The following is a 21,911-nucleotide window of genomic DNA, read 5'->3' as shown; positions in this document are numbered from 1 at the left end:
GGCAGCTGTCACATGGGCGTTAGAAGTTAGGTTTGCTGTACTTATTTTCACAGATGCTGTGTGGCCATTCAAGAAGGTTGTTTTCTTGCAAGTAAAAACAGGTTTCTTTTATCTTTAATTGTAGAAGGCCACCTGTAAGGTAAAGACAGCATAAGAATCTGTGCAGAACTGTAAAGTTGAATCCGTGTGTGGTATAATATGCTCCATCGAAGTTCAAGTGACACCAGTGCCATTTTTGAGTGTTTCCATTCCTAATACCTGGCAACTTATCTGAAGTTCTATGTCACATGTCGCTCCAGTATTACAGTATGCTTAATCCTCTCTGGGCTTTTCTTGCCATTGGAAGAATACTTCTTTATTGTTTCTGACTTGGGATTCTGTTCATGTAACTAATGCTTAGTCAGCCTTGGTGTGAATGTGCATATGCATAAAGAGTGAGGAGACAGAGGAAGTCTGTGTTGCTCTGTTAGTGCTTGAAATTCATTGTGCAGTTGTCCATTGTGAGCACACTGTTCTCTTTAAAGTTTCTCAAATACTCTTTGGATTGTTTTAGGAGTTTGAAATGAGTTTAAAGCTTTGTGTGAGCCCTTAGAGCAGTGTAAGTAGCAGTTAGAGGGAAGGACTGGATGGGAAGGCACGTATACCCTTCTGGTGCTGCTGAAGCAGAAGTTATCCTGCCTGAGAGTGTGATTAGATCTGCAGCCAGCATACTGATAAGCCAGAGCATTACACAGCAATTTCTTCTTGATGGACCTACATACAGAGTGTTGTTGCTGTGATCTTTTCTTATTATCATTTGTTTTCTGCATTTATTTTCATAGTTGTTAATGCAATTTTCATGCAGTTTTTTTTTTCTTTTAGAGAAGCAAACACAAAACTTTCATTTACATTGATTATTTTTTTTCAGTGCTAAGGTTGTTTTCTAGTATGATAAACATCTTTTTTTGTTTTTGTTTTTTTTTTAAAAAAGTGGCACCTTGGAAGTATTTCAAGGGAGTTACTATATTTGTCATAGATGTATCGGTCCACTGAAGTTTTCTGAGATTACAAAGATGAGGAGGGTGAAAAGCCTAATTCCACTGGAAATGGTTTTTGTTTTTGAGCACAAGCCTGTTTGACAAACACATATAAATTATTAATTTTCTATAAATACCTAATTAGCTCAAAGGGTAGGGCAGTATAATAAATTCGGATGTTCACGGCAGACTGGATTTTACATTTTTGGTGTTTTTAAAGCTGTTGTGATTCATGATCACTTAACACTGCAGGAATTGTTTACTAAGATAAATAGTTTTACATGTTCTGCATAAACAATGCTTCCTTAAATGGATTTTTCTTTGGTCTTTGTATGCAAATTATGTTTTCACAGCTGTGGTGGTTTCTACATTTCTGCTTTTGTTTCTCATAAATGATTGCAGAGCAATGGTGGTCAGTATTATTGCATGAGATAGAGGTACTATATTTGTCTTACGGAGTGTAATAGGGGCTTAATTTGTTTTAAAACCCAAAATATTTATCTCTTAAAGCTGGAACCTGACATACCTGTACCTACTCTGCATCTTGTATGCTTGAATTTAATAGTAATTACAGTTTAGATATTTTTTTAATTGCAGGAAAATCTTTTAGGTATGTCTGTTTTACTGACCTTTTTACTTGATCTTCCCTGTTCCTTCTCTCAACAGAATAATAGATCAATCGAGCAATGTGGAGATAGCTTCTTTTCCGATCTATAAGGTGTTGTTTTGTGTGCGTGGACAAACTGGAACTTCAGAGAGTGACTGTTTTGCATTCACTGAAAGCAGTTGTGGAACAGAGGAGTTCCAGATTCATGTTTTCTCCTGTGAGATTAAAGAGGCAGTGAGTATTAAGTGCTCTATAGTGACTCATATAAAGGATGGAAGGCATATCTGAAAAAGTTATTCTTGATGTGGAAACTTATATATTGCCGTGAAAAATACATGGATATTAACATGTAATGGATTTTACAGAACGTGCAGGTGGTCATATGTGAATATTAATAAAAATTAAAAGTTATACTCTAGAAAGCCTAGATTTAAGGTATTTTGTTTTTCAGGCATCATTTGGGTAGGTTTCAGACTCATTTTATAGTGTAGATCTTTGAGATTTACAAAGAATCATCTTACAGTACTATGGTTGCCCTATTTATTTTGGCAAGAATTGCATGATAGCTTGAGAGAAGGATTTTCTAGGGTAGAAAAATAAAGGATGGAAAAGAAGAATCTTATTTTTTAATGTTTGCATGAGCAAGCTGTGAGATGTATTTTCAAATGCATTACTTGAAATATAAATTGTTAAGTGTCCTCTAATGGTTTGCATTCCCAATCTTGTAATGTGTATTAACTTACTGAGTATTACAGCAGAAGTGAATATGATATGAATAGAAATAGGTAATATTACTATTGAATTTGCTTGGCTATTAAACACCAGATGTGATTGGTGGTGTTTTTTGTATTGTTTTTGTTGTTTTTTGTTTTTCTTTGGTATAAAAGGCAAGTGACAGTAATTCTAGAATTGACTGAATTTGGGATTGACTTCAGAAACTGTTGTATATTGGGATTTGTTCCTTAAGATAACATATCATAATACCACATTAAAATATACTGTGGTTTTTTATAATACCACTATTTCTTTTGCTTTTCTGCAGGTCAGCCGAATTTTATATAGCTTTTCAACAGCATTCAAACGTTCTTCCAAACAAGCATCTGATCATGTTAAGGACTTTGTTCTTCCCACTCCAGATAGTGATGTGTACACTTTCAGTGTTTCCTTAGAAGTCAAAGAAGATGATGGAAAAGGAAATTTTAGGTAAGCTGAATGGAAAAGTAGAAATTGTTCTGAATCATGCATGCTTGCAAAATTCACAACTCCTATGTTGCGGTGAAACTCATTTGACTTCTTTCCATTAGTAGACTTGCTATAAGTAGAAAGCTGTTGCTCTGTTTTTACTTTTTTTTTTTTTTACTTTTTTTTTTTTTTTCCCACATGTTTTCTATATAAAGGTTAAAAAATCAGCATCCATTTTTCAAATTAGCTTCTTTTGAAGACATTTTTTGGTAGAGATGCTCAAGATACATCTGTGCATATGGAAAAGACAGGAAGTCTGTACAAACTTCTGTTAAAACAGTTTTTCTGAATAAATAAAAGTTAGTACTCTTTTAATTGAGATTTTTGTAAGCTAACTAATTCCAAATTCATTGTAAGTTTGGAAAATTGTAAACTACTCTGAGCATTACAGGGGAACAAAATAATTTTTGCTTAACAGTTAATTACATAAATTTTGGAATGGACGAGAGAGTTGATGATGTGAAAATGTCCTCTTTATTTTTTGCTTCATATGTATTATACTTGCTATTATTTCAAAACACAAAATACCCCATGAATTATTGGCTATGTGGGCCTGATAAATCCTGTGGGCAGTTACGATGCTACATACGAACCAAAGTCAAACTTCAGTGGCTGTTTATTAATTTATGACTATATTATGAGAGGTTCTCTCAAATTAACTTACCATTTAAGTTGGTTACTACTGTCTCTTCTGTATTTAACAGTTAATCTTCTCTATCTGTACTAAAGGAGCTTCTTTATTATTATTCTTTTAGCCCAGTACCAAAGGATAGAGATAAATTGTATTTCAAACTTAAACAGGGAATTGAGAAGAAAGTGGTTATTACAGTTCAACAACTCTCGAACAAAGAACTGGCCATTGAAAGGTAAGAGTAATAAGATAATGCGGATTAAGTTTTTGTGAGGAAAGTATTTAATCTACTTTTCCCTGGAAAAAGAAAGAAAAACAACAGTAGCATAGTATTATTGAATAATATAATTAATTTCTAGGTGCACAGTTCAGTTTCAAAGTTCTCTTGAAGTAATTTGTGTGATTGTTAAGATGGAAACAAGATGTCTTGGAAACATAGTATGTAATAGTCAAACTTCTCTTTTTGCATTTTAAATGTATTTTTTGAATGTGCTATTAGGATACTTATGGCATTCAAATGCTTTTGATTTTACTTTTTGTTGTTCTTAAGTAAAGCAGAAACACACGTTTATTGTAAGGCTGTATTATCAGCATCTCACTGTTTAGAGAAAGTGACCAAATTAGATTGTCTGGGCTATGTTAAACTCTGGAGAATATTTTTCCATTAGATCAATGTACTAGAATAGTACAAATTTGGACTCAATCCAGTGGTTAGAAGCAATCTCTTGTTGGAATCTTCCAAGACCAGTAGGATTTCATTGTAGTTTGTTTTTTTAAAAGTATGTTTCTAATGTTTATCTTTAAGTAGTGGTGAAGATCTTGGGACTGGTTGATAATCCATGTTATTTAGTAAAGTTATTAGTAAAGTTATAATAAAGTAAATATTATATTTACTGGAAATTAAATGAGGGGAACTCTTTTAGAATGAATAATTTGATCTTTGTGCAAGACATTTGCACAAGAAGCAGACCATGCACGTGAAGAATAACAATTAGTTAATGGGTTCGTTAACAGTAGACACTTGCTGCTACGATAGTGGGTATTGTATTAGCTTAAATTAGAAAATTCCTTCTTGATATCTCTATTTTTAAAAAGAGCAAATGCCACCAGATGGCAATCTTATCATAAAAGTAACAATAGGAGAATTCGAGTTTATTGAAAAGGGAATTCAGGATAACAGGAGTATCAAAAAAAAAAAAACAACAACAACTCATAAAACCTGATTGATCTGTGTGCTTTCAAGGTATTTTTTTCAAAAATGAAACAAAACATTTAGACGAGGGATATAGAGCAGAGATTTTTAACGATAATGCTTTTCTATTGTAAAACTGTGCTTTTGCTATTCATCAGTTTAAACAATCTATTTTCAATAGGATTAAATTTTTAATTTAAATAATGTTGGCTTGAAATTTCAGTTCATGACTGATGAACTATTTTAAGCATTTCTGAATAACATTGAATCTCTATACATAATTTTCTTTGTGGGGGACCTTGAGGAGTCTGCTTTTTTTTTTTGTTTTTCTCCTAAAACTACCTTCATTAGAATTGAACGTTTATTTTGGTGTTATTTAGAACGACTCAATTTAGATGTTATTTTTATCACCACAAACTTGCTGATCAAAGTCGTGTAATAGATATGACACACACAAGCTTGTAAGTCATTTTATATACTCTTGGAGCATAATATATATGTGTGTGTTACACTATATAATAATACAATAAAACTGGTGTAAAAGATCAATTGAGCTTGCCTAAGAGAACACCAAAAGTCTCGGAAATATTTTTAAGTGAAATTATAATGCAAAAAGGAGGTTGCTAAAGAAATATGTTCTCTGGTCTAAAGAGTTCCAGAATCTTTATTGGCAGTCTCAGAAAATCAACCTGATACCACTGGCAGAACCTCTGCTGATGCCACTTCCTGGCGTTCAGGCTGGGCCCCTGGCTGGGTTGGATAGCACAGGTTACCCACAGCCAAGATACTCTGTCCCTTCCTACCTTTGTGGCCTGTTCTTGAACAAGCCCTGTGGAGCTTGCCTATTTTTATCTTGGTTGGAGCAGGTGAAGAAGCAACGTTCACTCCTGTCTCCCAGGTTTGAGTCATGGTGGCACTGCATTGGTTCGTTCCCCCAGTGTGGGATATCAAGTCTCTGTTTATGGGGTTCAGGAAGAAAATTCTAGTTACTAATTAGGGGGCTTTAAGAGTTGATTTTTTTTTTTTTTTTTTTGAGAGTGAACAGCCTTTTATTTGGAGAAGTTCTAGAACTGACTCTGTTGGTTTTAAAATAGTGGTGTTTAAATATACTGTGCTACCATTCATACAGGAGAGTTACTTGCAAGTTATACAGATATTCCTTAGGTTAAGGTCTAGACTTGATGTCCTTAGAAGTGATATGCAGAATATTGGCTGTTTGCTGAGTGTTACTGGAAACTCATAGATCATGTTATCATGTTAATGTAATACCACTGGCTTTATTGGTGGGTAGCATTTGTATTTATACAAATGAAAATCTATATTAGTGAGGAATAGCTTAAATTCTTTTTCTTTTTACAGGTGTAGAAACTAGCTGAGTTTAAACAGAGTAGTGTACCTGTGTGTAGTCACTTGATAGCCAGCTCTAAGTGCAGAAAAGCCACAGCTCAGAAATGGCAGGACTGAAGCCCATGGTCTTTACAGGTCTTTCTGAAACTGAGGTGTGTGGTAGGTTGTTATCATTCTTCTGAAGGTGATGTTCGTAGCTGTCATTTTCACTTCTGAAATTGGCGGCTGAGCACAGTGACAACTGTTTGTGTAAAATCAAGCTCCTCTGCAAGCAGAGGTCTTGAGCTCCTTTAGTTCAGTTAAACTCAGTTTAGTCTTTTGAACTTCAAAGAGAAGCCCTGACTCTTCCTGTAGCAGGATGTCACCAGTCATCGTAAGTACCTATTTCTGTGAGAGGCAGGGGTTGCTTGTTGCCGACTCAGTCTTTTAGAAGCATACTTCTCAAACATTTTGGCTGGCACACGCCAGAATTTTTGTGTGCCTCTGAGAGAAGCACAGCAAGAGCTGGGATCTGTGAGCTGTTGCCTTTGAAAAGCATGGTTATTTTGCCTACATCTGAATCTCAGCCTCAGTGTTTTCTTTAGTAGATGTGCCAGAAGCTGGTGACTCCTCTGTTATAAGTTATAGATTATTCTTAGCTATTTCCACCTCAGGAACTAAAAATAGTGCAGTTGGTCTACTGTAACATTCTGCCTGGTCTAATTAGTCCTCCAGAGAAGTCTGCACATGTGGTTAAGTACAAGTCCTGGCATCCTAGCTACCATTGTTTTACATGGCACTGCCATAGGCTGTGTAGATACATCTGCATTGCTGCCTAATATTTCATTTACCACTTCACTTTTTAGGACTTTTGTAGTGCAGGAGCATGGGTAAGAAAAAATACCATTATGGATGTAAGTTAATGTATAAAAGTAATGAGGTAGAAAACAAAAATCATATATCCAAATGTGCTAGGGCCAAAAGTAATAGATGGTGTAATAATAGCTTATGTTAAGACTATCTTTTACAGTTCATATAGCATTATTGAAACAGTAATTGCTATTCTATCTCTGTTGATGATAGTGTTCTTGCCTGAAAGCTGTGAAACTATTCTGTCTTCTCTACTTTCCTATGACTGTTTAAATGATGCCTTACAATTTCTGCTTGCTGAGAAATCAAAATTTTCCTTTGGATAACTGGCCCAGATGACAGAAGAGTTTTTGTTGAGCCTTAGAGAAGGTGGGAGTGGGAGCTCCTCATAGTGCTTTCCCATAGCTTGTGGGGTACAGAGGAGAGGGAGCCAGTCTCTTCTTGGGAATGCGGAGTGGTAGGATTAGAGTCAATGGACACAAGTTACCTCCCTGAAAACTCCTCTGAGTTAGGCCAGTTGTTGTCAATATGAAGGGAGTTGAGCACTGGAACGGATTGCCCAGAAAGGTTATTTACTTTGTTGTTTTTTTTTTTTTTTTTTTCTTATTTGAGATCTAACATTAAAAAGTCTGTGCAAACCAGCTTGCACCTTATGTTATAAATAGATAATTTGGTTCAATATTTTTCATTCATCATGGAGTATGCTCAAAGGAGAGATACAAATGTGATTTGCAGAAACTTCAGAACTGAATTTGTGGTTTCAATAGTCAGGAAGTTCAAAAGTTTAAATGATTGTTCACAAATCATTTAAATCATTTTTTTCCTTTTAACTACAAATCTTTTTTGATACTTTTAAATGACTCCACTGGAATTCTGGAATTCAAAACCCTGGCTTATTTACTATCTCCGTGGTGGAGTAATCTCACAGAGTTGCTAAATGGGCATAAAACTTCCTTTGTCTTTTCTGCTTAGGTTGCAAACTCTTTAAGGCAGAAGCTGCTTCCTACTCTTTTATGTATGCACATTTTAAATTGTGGGTAATGGTAGGATTCCTCAAAGTCTTGTTGTCTTGATTTCCTTAGAAGGATGCCAACAATAAAGCACTATGAGGGCTACAGTATGGAATATTGCATACAGTTCTGGGCCCCTTGCTTCGGGTTCGAGGACACAGAACTGCTTGAGAGAGCCCAGCACAGAGCCCCGAGGACGATTAAGGGAGTGGGGCATCTCCTTTACGAGGGAAGGCTGAGGGAGATGGGTCTCTTTAGCTTGGAGAAGAGGAGACAGGGGTGACTTCATCAATGTTTTTAAATACGTGAAGTGTGAGTGTCAGGAGGATGGAGCCAGGCTCTTCTTGGTGACACCCAAAGATAGGACAAGGGGCAATGGGTGCAAGCTGGAACGCAGGAGGTTCTGCTTGAATATGAGAAGAAACTTTTTTACACAGAGGGTAACAGAACGCTAGAACAGGCTGCCCAGGGGGGTTGTGGAGTCTTCTCTGGAGACTTTTAAAACCTGCCTGGACACGTTCCTGCATGACCTGATCTAGGTGTTCCTGCTCCGGCAGGGGGATTGGACTAGATGACTTTTCAAGGTCCCTTCCAATTTGTAACATTCTATGATACTGTGATAACAATTCCTATTATGTGATCAGTAAGTATAAATAAACAAGAGGTACATCTTGAGATAGCTGCTGGTTGTTAAAATGCCATTAAAACCCAAGAAGAAAACATGACCTTTTGTCTAAAGAGAAGGAGACAGTAGAGAATAGGCATACATACAGAAGTGGTTATTGGCACATGGAACTATCCCAGGATACTTAAGGAGGTGATTTTTGCTCTTAGCAAATGGAAAGGGTGCGAGGAAGGTATGAGCCTACTTGCTCTGGTTTATCAGATCACTTCTGGCATGCAGTGAAGATAGTGGGATTGGTATAGAATCTATTTGAGCAAAATTAAACCTAGCTGTTTGTGCTGGATTAATACTGTGTTGTAGGGCTATGGTGTTTTTGATCTCATCCTAATCACGTTAATCACGTGTGTTGTCACAAGAGGTCAACAATGTAAAAGATGAAGGCCATAAGTTGCAATCATGAAGAGCCCTTGTGTCTGCAAAATACAGAACTTTGGTCTTAAGAAAGAGAACAAAAGTCTAAAAATAGAGCAAATTCTTATTTTAAGGGTCTGTGAGGCTAGGTGATGCTGCACCAGTAAGGTTATGAGTGATACAGTATGTGAAATTGTTACATTCATTTAGTTGTATGAAAGCAATTTTAAAAATAATTCCTAAATTCATTTTTGCTAGGGACTGAGTGAATTTCTTCTGTTCAATCTCCTTATAACGTACATGAATTGTTGGTATCCTTAAACCTAATATTTTAAGTTGTCTTTAAGAATAATTGTTTCTTCATAGGTTAGACACCAATTTCTGTTGTCTTTATTTTGGAAAATAATTTCATTGTCATTTCTGTAATCTGTGTTGTGGTATTTCCTGAGCATTACCATAATTCTAGCAAAAAATGACTAAGAAAGATTTTTTTTTATATTTGAGGCAGTGGGTAGCTGTGTCATTATGTTCAATAAAGTATTTTTATCTTTGAAATGATAATTTTTTTTTAATAAAACTTCACAGATGCTTTGGGATGCTACTAAGCCCTGGACGAAATGTGAAGAACAGTGACATGCATTTACTAGACATGGTAATGCTTAGTTCTAATAGTCCACTTAGATACAGGTGATTTAAAAACCAAATGAAAAATAAGCAGAAAAAACACAACCAAATAAAAGCACCCCCCAAAAATAAATCTCCCATTGTTTGTATTTGTTTGCTTCTGTTTTCTTAAATCCTGGATTTTATATCTTAGAACTAGAAACAGATGGTATGTGTAATGGACAAAATATTTCAATTAATTTCAAAACCTGAGGCATCTGTTTTTGTTAAATTGATGGAGACAACAACGAGGTCAGTTGATAGCTGGTTATTACATATAACCAAGCTTTCTGTATTGTGTTAAGCACGTTGCCTAAAAATATAGAGCAAGTAATTGAGTTTTTTTTTCTTATATATATATATATATATATATATATATATATATACACACACACACACTTGGGCATTAAGGAAGTGGTGTTATTTTTTTTCTGAAAAAAATACATTTTCCATATTTCCAAAAAGAACATTTCCATTGCTGAAAATTTTGCCATTATTTGCTTCATTTGAATTTAAATTCTTGTTCAGAACTTGAAGTAGTCGCTTGTCTTTTAAAATAAATATTTAAAAAGTATGTTGGTAAGCTGTCTTGCCTTCAGTTTCTTATATAAAATATTTTTTTTTCCATTATACATAATATTTCTTTTTTCTCTTCCCTATACCCTTTTTCAATCCATTATATCTGCTCCATTATAATCCATTATATTCTTTATTTAGGTTGTGTTTTCTTGATTGAACACAATGTTACTCTGAGCTTCCCAGAACTGTTTTCCCCACTCCCAGTCTCTTTGATCTACAGTCATGACTCTAGTAAAGTCCTGTATGTTTTCACTTTTAGGAATCCATGGGAAAGAGTTCTGATGGGAAGGCTTACATAATTACTGGAATATGGAATCCTAATGCACCAATGTTTCTAGTACTTAATGAGGAAACACCTAAAGGTAGTTTAATTCTTAAATTTGTTTTTTATGTGACATGAGTTTGATGTATGCATGTTTTCCTGGGAATCATGGTGTATATGTCTGACTACATATACCACCATGTTCCAAGCATCCATGGCTAAAAGCAGAACTTGTGTATATAAATGTATGTGACATAAAAATGTGATGTTCATAGAGCATTGAGCATCATAGAGCATTGGGAAGGTGGAAGCAATGCATGGAAGTGCTTTAATATATAGCATAGTTCCTTATCCTTAGAATTGATGTTCTCTGACGTGATGTGAAGTTTGACTGCAAACCTGGAGTTTGTTTCCTGTCCCAAGGCAGAGTTTGTATCAGTTGTGTAAAGGCATATCTAAGTATATACGGTTAGTGGTGGTGTTCTTGCTGCTCAATTTTCAAATCACGTTATTTCTAGTAGTGTGTAGGCTACTGTGTGAAACTACTTGCTGTGAAGCTTGACATGGTTTCCATTTTAAGATACGACTTTGTGTTTGCATGTGGCTTTTGTTGTTTTTGAAATTCCCACTTGCTTCTTTGGTCTTGTGAGAAATACCTCAATAGTTTTCTCCGACAGGGTCTTCTGTAAAGCTATTTTATTTGCGATTGCAGTGCCGGGTGTCCTGCCAGCCAGGAGTGCCCAGCAAAAGTGTATCATAACCTTTTCTTCTCTATTACCTAATGCTTGATTCCTCCTGTTTCCTCATTGACTGAGTACTACGGGTTCACAAACTACTTGATGCTTATTACTATACTTTATATGTACAATTTTATTTGACCAACCATTAATTTCTCCTTTTCCTTTGTTTTCTTTCCTTCTTCTCTTGTGACTAGAGGGCCTGTTACTTTTTGTTTTCACTGATTTTGCACTGCTCCTCCTGTTTTTCTTAGCTATCCTCCTTATTTTGGGACAGTGGGACCTTCCCCTTATCTGCTTCACATACTCCCCACTGCTATGCCACTGTCAGGCCTGCACAATCACTTTAGAATATGCAAGGTTAGTGAAATTTTCCGCTGCTAAAACACAACTTTGTCTCTCACAGTCTGAGAAGACAAAAGGGCCTGGGGATCCATTATGTATGATTCTCAATATTTGTTTTAAAAAGCTGTGCTTCTTGGATGATAGATACCAGTTGTATTACAAAATGATGATTGCTAACCTTCTCTGTGATGATATAAGTTTCCAGAACCACCAATCCTTTTCTTGCTTTGTAAACCTGCAAGATAAACTTGGACTATTTCTGTGTCATCTTCTGGTCAGTTTATCCCGTGTTCTGCTCTACTTAAAAAAGTTTGAGTTAGGCTTAAGTATGAGGAAAAAAATAGCATTGCATACTGCTGCTATGAAGATAGCCAAGCACAAAGAATGGGACAGGGATGGATAAAAAGTATCCTAATGCTGTTTTCCATGCATGACGCTTTGAATCTGTTTGCACAGATATTTTTTTTTTCCAAAAAAAAAAGTCATCGGAGTTATCATCAGATTAATAAATCAGATGCAATAGAATGAGTAATTTATAGAAAATGGTTTCAGTTTGAACAACAGTTTGTCATTTATTGTTTTAATTTTTGACACTTTTTCTGTACGTGACTTCTTGTGTTTTAGATAAGCGTGTGTACATGACGGTGGCAGTGGATATGGTTGTCACTGAAGTAGTAGAACCAGTGCGGTTTTTGCTGGAGACTGTTGTGCGTGTGTATCCTGCTAATGAACGCTTCTGGTACTTCAGCAGAAAAACCTTCACAGAAACATTTTATATGAAGCTAAAACAGGTATCGTGGTTTTTTTTTTTTTTTGTTTTGTTTTGTTTTTTTAAGAAAATTTGATGCTGGGAGCATTTGTTTTGTCTGTTTTAATTTGTCCTTTACAAAAGTTAGTATGGCACTGCACCTTAGGGTTTTTTAACTTGTTGAAATGTTTAAATACCTTACGGTTAAGTAGCATATAGAAGTGTTCGATGCCTTTGTAAACTGAATTATTATATACGTCATAAGTCATTGGCTTTGTGGGCTTAAACAATTTTGAATCTGTCTATTGAATTCTCTATAACTTCATATAATCAGATGTAGGCACAGACATCTAAAACAAGTCTGTTTGGTAAAAATCAGGAAATGACATTAATTGTTCACTGTAAAATCAACTAATACGTAACATGGAAATCCTGAGTGTTAAGATTCAAAATACCAAGATAGGTGGCTGAAAGGATGTAATCAATTAAAGGCAGAGGAACCTTATGCAGTGGTTTGAGTTAGGCCATTACTACTTTTTTTTTCAAAGTATCTTGGAAGGGTGCATTTATTTCTTCCTCAAGCACTAAGAGATGATATATCCATCCATCTCATCTGGTCACGTTTGTTCAATAGTTACCTACTGAGTAGACTGCTAAGGACTCCTTCATTCTGGCATTGGGTAAGGTACATAAAGTGTATGCCTTCCTGTTATCAATATACGATGATATACAACGCATCCTCGTGCAGAGAGTTTTGACCTGCTTTCTCCAAAGATTTACCATTGAATCATAGAATGTGGGGTTCTTGGTTCAAAAAGGGAACAACAGAGGCTAGCTGTATCATTTGCACTGGAATCACGATCTATTATCTTTGACTAATGAAACCAAATAGGAGTGATTTAATTCTACTGAGCCTAGTGTGAATGTTTTAATTGTCATCATCCTGTGGGGTGTAGTAATGGGTCTGGCAAAACAAGCTGTGTTCATGCTATGTAGCAAAAGTGCAGCTGTGTTTAACACTTAAAGTAAATAAATAGCATGAAATGCTGTTTATGTAATTCTTCTGCAGATTAGCATAGTAACTTGGAATTCAAGAAAATGTGAGAAAACCAAGTGTTACATGCAAATGTTGAGGATATCTACATTTTCAATTTAAGGAAATCACATTCGAAGATATTACTTTTTCAACTGTTGGATACATAGCTATAATCAATTAACCTTTCCGCTTAAATCAGTTAAAACCCTACCAGTTTTAGTTTTGAGTACTACGGATGCTTTCCTTTTGCTTTCTCACCCCTTATAATGTGACAACACACACATGCCTCCCTTCCCTGAAGAAACACAAGCTTTTCTTCCGGCTGTAAAATTCCGAGGAGCTGTTCTGCAGACTTTCAGGGAAGGAGCATTTTTAATCCTGGCAATTTTACTCCAAGATTAGGCCCTGGTGATGGAAGACAGGATCTCTGGTCGACCTGTAGCAAGTCGTTACTCAACCAATTATCTGTTGGGTAATTTGTATTACAAGAGCTGTTGATAGATAACTCAGTAAAACTCAGTAAATAACTTGCAGGTAACGCTGAAAGAAGCTATATATAAGGACGCTTTCTTCTTTAAAAATAACTTTGCAGATGGCATTGAGATCAGCCACTTGCGGACCATTTTGGAAAGTAGTTGAATTTAAGTGCATTTTAGCGAACCAGAAAGCTGTTATCAGTAGCCTCAGTTGTAGGATAGGTGTTTTCCTCTGTGCAGGACAGTGAATGCTGTGGTATAGTTTGCCTGCTGATGTAAAATCATGACAGCAGTGCAATCCATTATTGTACAAGCGTAGCCTGTTTGACTGTAGCTGAGAAATTCAGGCATGCTGTCTGCCCAGTTCTGAGTTCCAGTGTGCAGAGTCCTTGGCAAGAAGCTTTTGACTTGGGCTGTCTGAGCAAGGTGCCCTTCCCAGTAAAGAAGCATTCATTACGGAGGTTCAGAAAGAAAGGAAGTAATGGAGTATCATTTCCCAGGGTGAGACTTGCCCGTAAGGAGAGAAAAATCAAAATTCTGGTGAGGAAAGAATCCTGTACACCTGCTAGTCTGAACCCAAATTTGTGAGGGGCAGTCAGGTATGAGAAACGACATAAATGCAGGTTGCCGTGAGGTTTAGGACTGCTGTAAACATACTGCCATGCTGCTGATACACATTCTCATCATCAAAACATGACCTTTGGAAAGGTTGTTGTAGATAACAAATTCAGGCTTCAGAAAAACAACTAACCAAGTTACTTGCATTGTGTACAGATGGTCTTGCAGTTAAGCAGAACATGTGCAAGGACCTGAAGACGCATGATTCTTGTATGTTGCAGAAGAATTCATAGTACCTCTCATGCCTTACTCCATGAAAAATAAAAGCTACAGATAGTGATGGTGAATAATGCTACAGGCATCAATATCTGATTGATTTAGCCAAGTACTTTGTAATTATATGATAAAGGTGTTCTGTGAGAATAAAACAAGTAGAATGTAATAATGTAATAGCTTGCTAAATATTTAAAAGACAGAACAAAACAAAAAAAAAAAACAAGCGCCTTTATGCCTCCATCCCAAAGTTCATTAAACACTTTGAGAAGCTCAGTCAGCAAAACTGATTGATAGTTGGAACCACATGACTGTCTTCTTCCAGGGTGTATCAGCTTTAAAGGAAGCAGATCTGAATGATTAATATCTCTGAAATAGTATAGATTTTCTCAATATAAAATTACTCATGTTGTTTTAGTACAAGCAGTCCTTATTTAAGCTACCTATCTGCATAATGTCAACAGCTTGTCGAAATTGCTAGTTCTGTTTAGTCGTTTCCAGCAAAAGGTGTCATGGAGTCGTCTTCCAACTCCTTCATAGTTTTGCTTTTGAATTAAATTGAATACACTCTGTGATTATATTCTTTTTCTTTTTCATGGTTAATTTGATGTTTTTAATATGCTCAAAAATTGTCTTATTAGACAAGAGCACAAAGAACAAAACAGAACAAAATTTTGTGCTGGTTCTAGTCCATTTAATATAGTCATTAGTTTGCATTTTGTACAATTCTCTGCACGTATATTAACCACTGCATGTAACTGAATAATAATTGTGTTCAGAACTTTAACTCAGAGGAAAAACTAGAGTTGACTTTACTTTAAAAACTTGCAGCGTTGTATCCAGTGGGGTATGGTTAACTAACTGTTTTCACGTCGAAGTTCACTGAATGTGAAAGACAAAGATTAAACTCTGACCTCCTCCAGTTTTAAGTAAAAATAAAACAATTTTCCCCTGCCCCCCAACTTTTGAGGTAGTTTGCCTTGGAAGTTATTGCACTACCAGAGGCAGATTTGGAAGAAAAGCTGCTCTTACAGAACAAAGTGTTTTCTGTTGAAAATGTTCTGGCCCCAAATCCATAGCTGCAGACACCACACTCAAAATTCCAAAGTTTCCAAGTTAAATTATGTGATAAATTAATGTATATACATGACCTCTACACATGTACACAGTCATATGAGCATATTTTTATATATATAATCAAACTTAGGCTACAAACACAAATTTTGTAGCTAGATACAGCAGATACATATCCCTATTGAGAGGAATATAGTATAAGTTATACTCTCTGGAATAAAGATGAGTTGGTCTGTTTTGTTTTGTTTTGTTTTCTTTTCTGGGGTTGGTGGTGAAACACTAAGGAGTTTTTCATGATTTATGACTTAACGTTCTGTTGTTTCTTTAGTCTTGTCTTTACCTAATAAAACCCTTACTACTTAAACTTTTTTTTCTCTAAGTCATTTGATTCCTGTTTAAGTGGTGATGTCAGTTATTCCATCTTTTTTCCTATTCTCCCCTATTTTCTTTTGCTGCAGTTTCTCTTTGACCTCATCTCATTGTATCTGTGCTTAAATGGGAAAGCCTTTCTGTCATAGTTCTGAATGATAATTAAGATGGTGTCTAGGAGGCAGCTTTGGAAGTAATGCTGGTTTATTTGCAACTTCTGACTGTAATCCTTAAAAGAGAAGCACAGTTATGTTTTGCTGCCAGCCTACATATGCCATTACAAAGGAATCTGAGGGAGTCTTCCCCAAACTATTCTTTAGCCATGATATGATTTTTTTTTTGTCTGTGTTTTGGTTTGGTTTTGGCAGACCATTAGAACTGTATTAGTCAATAGTGGGGTCCTATACATGTGTGTATTTTGTTTTAGTCCGAAGGAAAAAGCCACACGAGTACTGGGGATCCAATTTATGAGGTTGTCAGTCTACAAAGAGAATCTGCAAGAGAGGAAGAACTGGTCAGCCCAACAAGTGGAGGAGGACCCATATCATCCCAGGAGGATGAGGCAGACGAAGGTAAGAATAAGTGAGCACTCACAGTTTCCATAGATAAGACTATTACATTTCTGCTGTTAATTTACTCATTTAATTCTTCCTGTTTGTGTCTATTAGAAGTACAGCTGGACAGTAAGATCACACACAATTTCCTTCTAGCAGCAGTTCTTTAGCATTAGCATTTTTCCCTGCACCATTATTTGTAGTTCTTTCAATACCAGCAGTAGACGGTGCATGTCCATTTTTCTGTGCACTTCAGAATTGGTTACTGCTGCACTTGTGCTCTGCTAATAAGATAGAAAACATTTTCTGGAGTGTTTTTTCATCTGACCAGAAAGCATTTGCCTTCAGTGTGCTGCTAAAGAATGACATTGAAATGGCTGGCTGTAAACGCCTATGTACAGGAAAACCAAACAAAATTGATGTGGAAATGGGCTCAAAGACAATTCCTCTGCCCCCAAACTGTGGGCCTAGCATGTGAGTTTTTCTCACTTCTAAATGGGGCTTATCAGAATACTTCTAGGTTCAGTTGGTGATCATGTTGGGGATTGCTGATGTTTCTGGAACCAGAGTATTTGCCTTCTCATCCCAAAGCTTATGGTTCCTCAGGGTATTGCCACATGTTTTTTGGAGCCCTTGGCCAACTGTAGTCCATGTGTACCCCGAGGGCTAGCTCATAGCCTTCAGAATAGGCTTTTAGTGCCAGCTTTGATTTGAATATTTGACCTACCAGAACTCATGATAGTTCTACAGTTATTCTTCAGATTTCTGGCACTGTTCTGTCAGTACTGTAAAAAGTTTTTCTTATTGGAAAAATAAGTGGAAAAAATCCATTTTGATTCTTAGTTGATTGTAAATGGTTGGATATTGGTTCTGATTCACATTGCATAAACTCTGTCACTAATGCGGGAGCAGACAGATCTGGTTACTCCCTACTGTTTACAAACAACAGCAGCAACAAACGCAAATCCCAGGTGACACTAGGCTTAGAAGAACAGAGCTAACAGAGCTGGTCTTTGCAGAATTGGAAACCTTCCACCCCTTCCATGGGAGGGAACAGGATAGCTATTGACTATCACTGACATTCCACTATCAATTCTAAATAGTAAAAATGCTGTTGTCTCTAACAGAGCTTTTGTATTAAATGGGTACTTGGGATTACTTTGATTATAGCAGGAATTATTTCAGATTGACCTTTGAGTCTTGTAGTTCAGTGTAGTGAAGTTCAACATCTGTGGGTGTTCTTTTGTTTGCTGGATGTTAGAGCTGTAAGAGAATGTTTTCTGTAGCTTGTCTGGTAGGACAGAGTTTAAGTAATTACTTGAACGCTTTTTTTGCTTGTTTTTAATATTGCTTCTCACCAAGAAGAGCAAAGTGCTGTTCTTGAGTTTGATGAATGTAGCACAATTAGCAATAATGTAGATATTATCCTCTTGGTGCTATTATAAAGCTGTTTTACTTTATTATAGGGTAAAAGTATTCCACTGAGGAACCTGAGTTTAACTTTGGTTTAGCTTCCTAATGCTAGTTTCCATATTTTAAATGTAGATTACTTCCTAAGAGAAGACATTAAAAATATCATGATGTGACTCTGTTCTCATGGAAACTGCATTTAGAGCTATCTGCCTAGAAGTTATCTATCCTAGTGGATATGCAGGTTAAATGAGTCACTGCCAGTTGTTCTAAATAAATCTCTTCATTCTTTTTCTTTCTTTTTCTTTTCAGGGTACTAATTATGATGATGGAAAAAGAACTTGAGTTTACAATGTCTTGTCTTAGCCTTGGAAGAAGGCTTTTTCTTTTGTCTAATGTTAAGGCCATATAGATTTTTCTGCTTGCTATCATGGCAAGTGTGCATTATAAGGAATATTAGATAGGCCAGAGGCTGGTATTCCCATTTAGAGATATTGAGGATTATCATCTCTTTTCTTCTCTCTTTTTTTTTTTTTTTTTGCTATATCTTTAGCTACATCCTATATCCCCACAGAACATTACTTAATTTAGTCCAGAAACACTACATACTGCAGTTTCATTTGTATAATGCTGTAAGAATGCATGTTTCATGTGCACCTTACCTGATTTCTGTGTACGCTGTGCATCTTACTTAGTAAGATGCCTTATGTTAGTAGTATGTGAATAAAGATGTTTTTAAGAAAGCATTTTTTTCAGTATTCTTGTTCTTTTTTGCTTTAATGAAAAGCCAAATGTATTTTCCCAAAACAAGACTGTTAGCTTTTTTTTTTTTTTTTTTTTTTTTTAATTTTAGCCTCTCTTTTATGTAGCTTTTCAGCTGAAAAATGATCTTTGCAAAGACTTTGAGATAGCTACTTAAGAGATCTTTCAGGTCAACGTGGAGTTTTTAATAAAATTATTAATATCATAATAGATATTTATGGCAACCTAGACTCGTAAGGTTTCCTGCTTTGGAAATAATGTTTTGCTTTTTTTTTTTTTATGTTTATTTCTTGTGGATTTTTTTTTTTCTCCTTGGTAAGAAGTTTTCTCTTAAATTCAGGCTCTAATCTTTTTTTTTTTTTTTAAAAAAAAAAAAAAAAAGCTTCAAATAAAATAGATTTATTACCAATGAGCTGAAAAGGATACTTTTTAATATTGAATTATGAGTAGAACCTTGTAAAAAGGTGCAGAGCACTATTGAGTGAACTAACCTTTCTGCTTTTTGGTGTGTTAAGAATGAGTGAGAACACATACAGAAAGCTTGATTGCATCTTGCATTATTCAGAAAAGTCAAAGCTGCATGGACCACTTTTACTGTCATGTCATTCTGAGGCAGGGTGAAGTGGCTGCATGTGTGAGCCTAAGGACTGGAGAAAACTGGTTTCTGACAAAAGCATTTGCAAGGAGAATGTAGTCCTGGAAACATTTAAGTGACAAAGGGGAAGAATAATTCTGCTTATTTTAGCAGAAGTGCTGGTTAGACAATAGATGAAATCATGACCTTTTGTTCTAATATTTTAATTATTATTTTTTAAGTGGTCTAACTTTTCAGGAGAATACCAGATAACTATTTGAGATTCATTTTAAATCAAATATTGTTAGGATCGTAAAGATCATTGTAAATAAGAGCAATTCTGTTTGAAAACACAAAATACTCTGTGTTTCCAAAGTCTTTAAACTGATTGTAATTAAGCTGAGGATTTTTTTAATTTTTACTTTTCAGTTTTATGTGGTCCCAAGTGTCTGGTTTCTAGCTCTTGTCCCAGGCCATTAATTGCAGGGTAAACACTGCATGTTATGTTTAGTAGACATCCCAAAGCAGGTAATTCATGCTAGGTAAAAGGTAACATGCCTACCAAGTCTCCAAAAGAAGCTCCTAAAAATGAGTTGTAGATTGCCTCTAGAACAGTCTGAAATGACTTCCAGGAATGCAGTACTATCTGTGCTTGTGTTTTTTGATTTTTTTTTTAATTATTTTTTTCTCCTGCAACATTAAATTTCTTGATCTTTTAAAATATTACATTTCTGACAGCTGGGAATTGAGCAGAGATCTAGCTGACAGCACAGGGGATACTGATCCATAAACAGTTGGCTTAGACCAAGAAGGATCCTATTGAAATGTGTTCAGAGCTTAGCAATTGGCTTTTAATAAGGAGAAATTATATATAAATATCAAGCTGTAGGAGTAAGAAAGGGCAGAAGAGAAGAAATAACAAACATAATAGGGTAATGCTTTCTGTCTGTTCCCTCTAGTTATCTTGGCTCTACGTACAAAGAGAAGTATTCTACAATAGAAAAATTAATATATAAGATGTGGAAATTCAGTGAAATTTGACAATGAAAGTAGATTAAAAGGGTAGAGAATCCTGAAAGCTTCAAAGAAATTGAGATAGTAATGTTTTGGAAGAGCACAAAAAGACAGGGTGGGTACAATAATTCAGAGGTGGGCAATAGTAAATGATTAGAGATGATCGGCAAGACTAAATTAAGATCCTGGGTCAAACGTTGTGGGTGGGTAGAGGCTGTTTTCAGGAATCAAAAAAGCAAAAGAGTAGAGGAGGTGGTGTTTTAGGAGTCAATAAAGCTATTGAGAGTATTTTCTGATAAAACAGGGGCTTGTGACCAGGGAGAGTATGAACACACGAGGATGACTGAGTGAGACAAATGCCATTAGCACTATGGAAATAATGAACTCTGCATTTTTATCCTATTTAAAAATAGCTTTATGTAATTCATAAGAAACGTTTCTTAGAATAGCTCAACGCAGAATAATGTTGCTAGGTACTAAACAAGATAAATCTATATTGAAGTCTTATTCTTACAATAAAAATGAACTAAAATTTAAAAAATCATAAATCCATTAGGCCATTTGGCTAGTGTTTATCTTCATCTCTTACGGAACTTCAGCAAAGGTGAAGTGTCTGATTTTTAAAGTGCTTTGGAGGAATATGAATCTGTAGCTTCCAAGTGGGAAAAAAAAAATATTCTTGATGTCACTTTATGGGCTGTAGTATCCGTTGTCTTGGATTTTCATGCCTTACAGGTTAACATCTGTAATTAAAAATGTACTTGATTGACTTCTCCAGCTATTTTTGTGCTGCCAAAAAGAATGTGATCACTTTGTTATTATAAATTAAAAAAAAAAAAAAAGAAAAAGGCAGAATACTTTTTTTTTTAGTTTGCTCTGGAAGGTGTTATTGATAGTTACAGCTGTGTTCAGATCTATTTGTGCATATTCAGTTTTACTCATGCAAGTATGGCCTTTCTGTTAAAAAAGCATGAATTTCAAATGTTTTCAATTTGAAGCAATTTTGTGGCTTTCAAGTCAATTTCATTGTGATGAAATTGCAGGGTTATATATGAAATGGAAACAACCTGAAAATTCTCCAGCAACATGAAAATTCTCTCAATTGCAGTTTTACAGGTAAATGGATACACAGGGACAGTCACCTGGCAGGGACTTGTGTTCTTTCCTGTCATTTAATCCAGATCTCAGAGTTCATCTGTGAACTGGGTTTCCAGGCTAGGCCATCTAGAGCCATGTGTGACTTTCTCTGGAGTATTGTGTTCCAGAGGACATACCTGCAAGGTGCTTGTGGGAACATGGTTTTGTAAGGGATTCTTTCCCTGGTAAAATACCTTGTTTCGCTTTGTGAAGCTCAAGGCAAAATATCATTCCAGAACTCTGTCCTGTTGTTCATGAATAGTGGAGGGGAATCTTTCAGCTTTTGGGGTTTATTCTTTGAGTGCACAGGTGAAATCTGGTTCTTTGATTTCAACCTTTTTTTTGTATTAATTTACATAAAATAACTTCAGATTGTGGTATAAAACAGACATTTTTCTCACAATAAGTGA

At 35.6% G+C, this 21,911-nt stretch overlaps 1 protein-coding gene across 8 annotated transcripts in view; it reads left to right on the top strand.

Annotated features, from left to right (window-relative positions):
* Nucleotides 1–21,911, top strand: part of RABGAP1L (RAB GTPase activating protein 1 like) — a gene marked incomplete at its 5' end in the record, with an annotated part of 249,414 nt that overhangs the window by 33,823 nt on the left and 193,680 nt on the right. For all 8 annotated transcript variants that reach the window (XM_082766621.1, XM_082766619.1, XM_082766620.1 and 5 more), the window contains 7 exons: nucleotides 1,683–1,857; nucleotides 2,666–2,826; nucleotides 3,621–3,731; nucleotides 9,516–9,582; nucleotides 10,432–10,534; nucleotides 12,141–12,307; nucleotides 16,478–16,622. In XM_082766621.1, the coding sequence (XP_082622747.1) occupies nucleotides 1,683–1,857; nucleotides 2,666–2,826; nucleotides 3,621–3,731; nucleotides 9,516–9,582; nucleotides 10,432–10,534; nucleotides 12,141–12,307; nucleotides 16,478–16,622 (929 nt within the window). The remainder of the gene's footprint in view (nucleotides 1–1,682; nucleotides 1,858–2,665; nucleotides 2,827–3,620; nucleotides 3,732–9,515; nucleotides 9,583–10,431; nucleotides 10,535–12,140; nucleotides 12,308–16,477; nucleotides 16,623–21,911) is intronic.

Source organism: Aythya marila, assembly GCF_965140915.1.
Source record: "Aythya marila genome assembly, chromosome: 8".
Classification (NCBI taxonomy): Eukaryota; Metazoa; Chordata; class Aves; order Anseriformes; family Anatidae; genus Aythya; species Aythya marila.
Note: the sequence above shows the minus strand (reverse complement) of the source record. Positions and strands in the feature narration are given on the sequence as shown.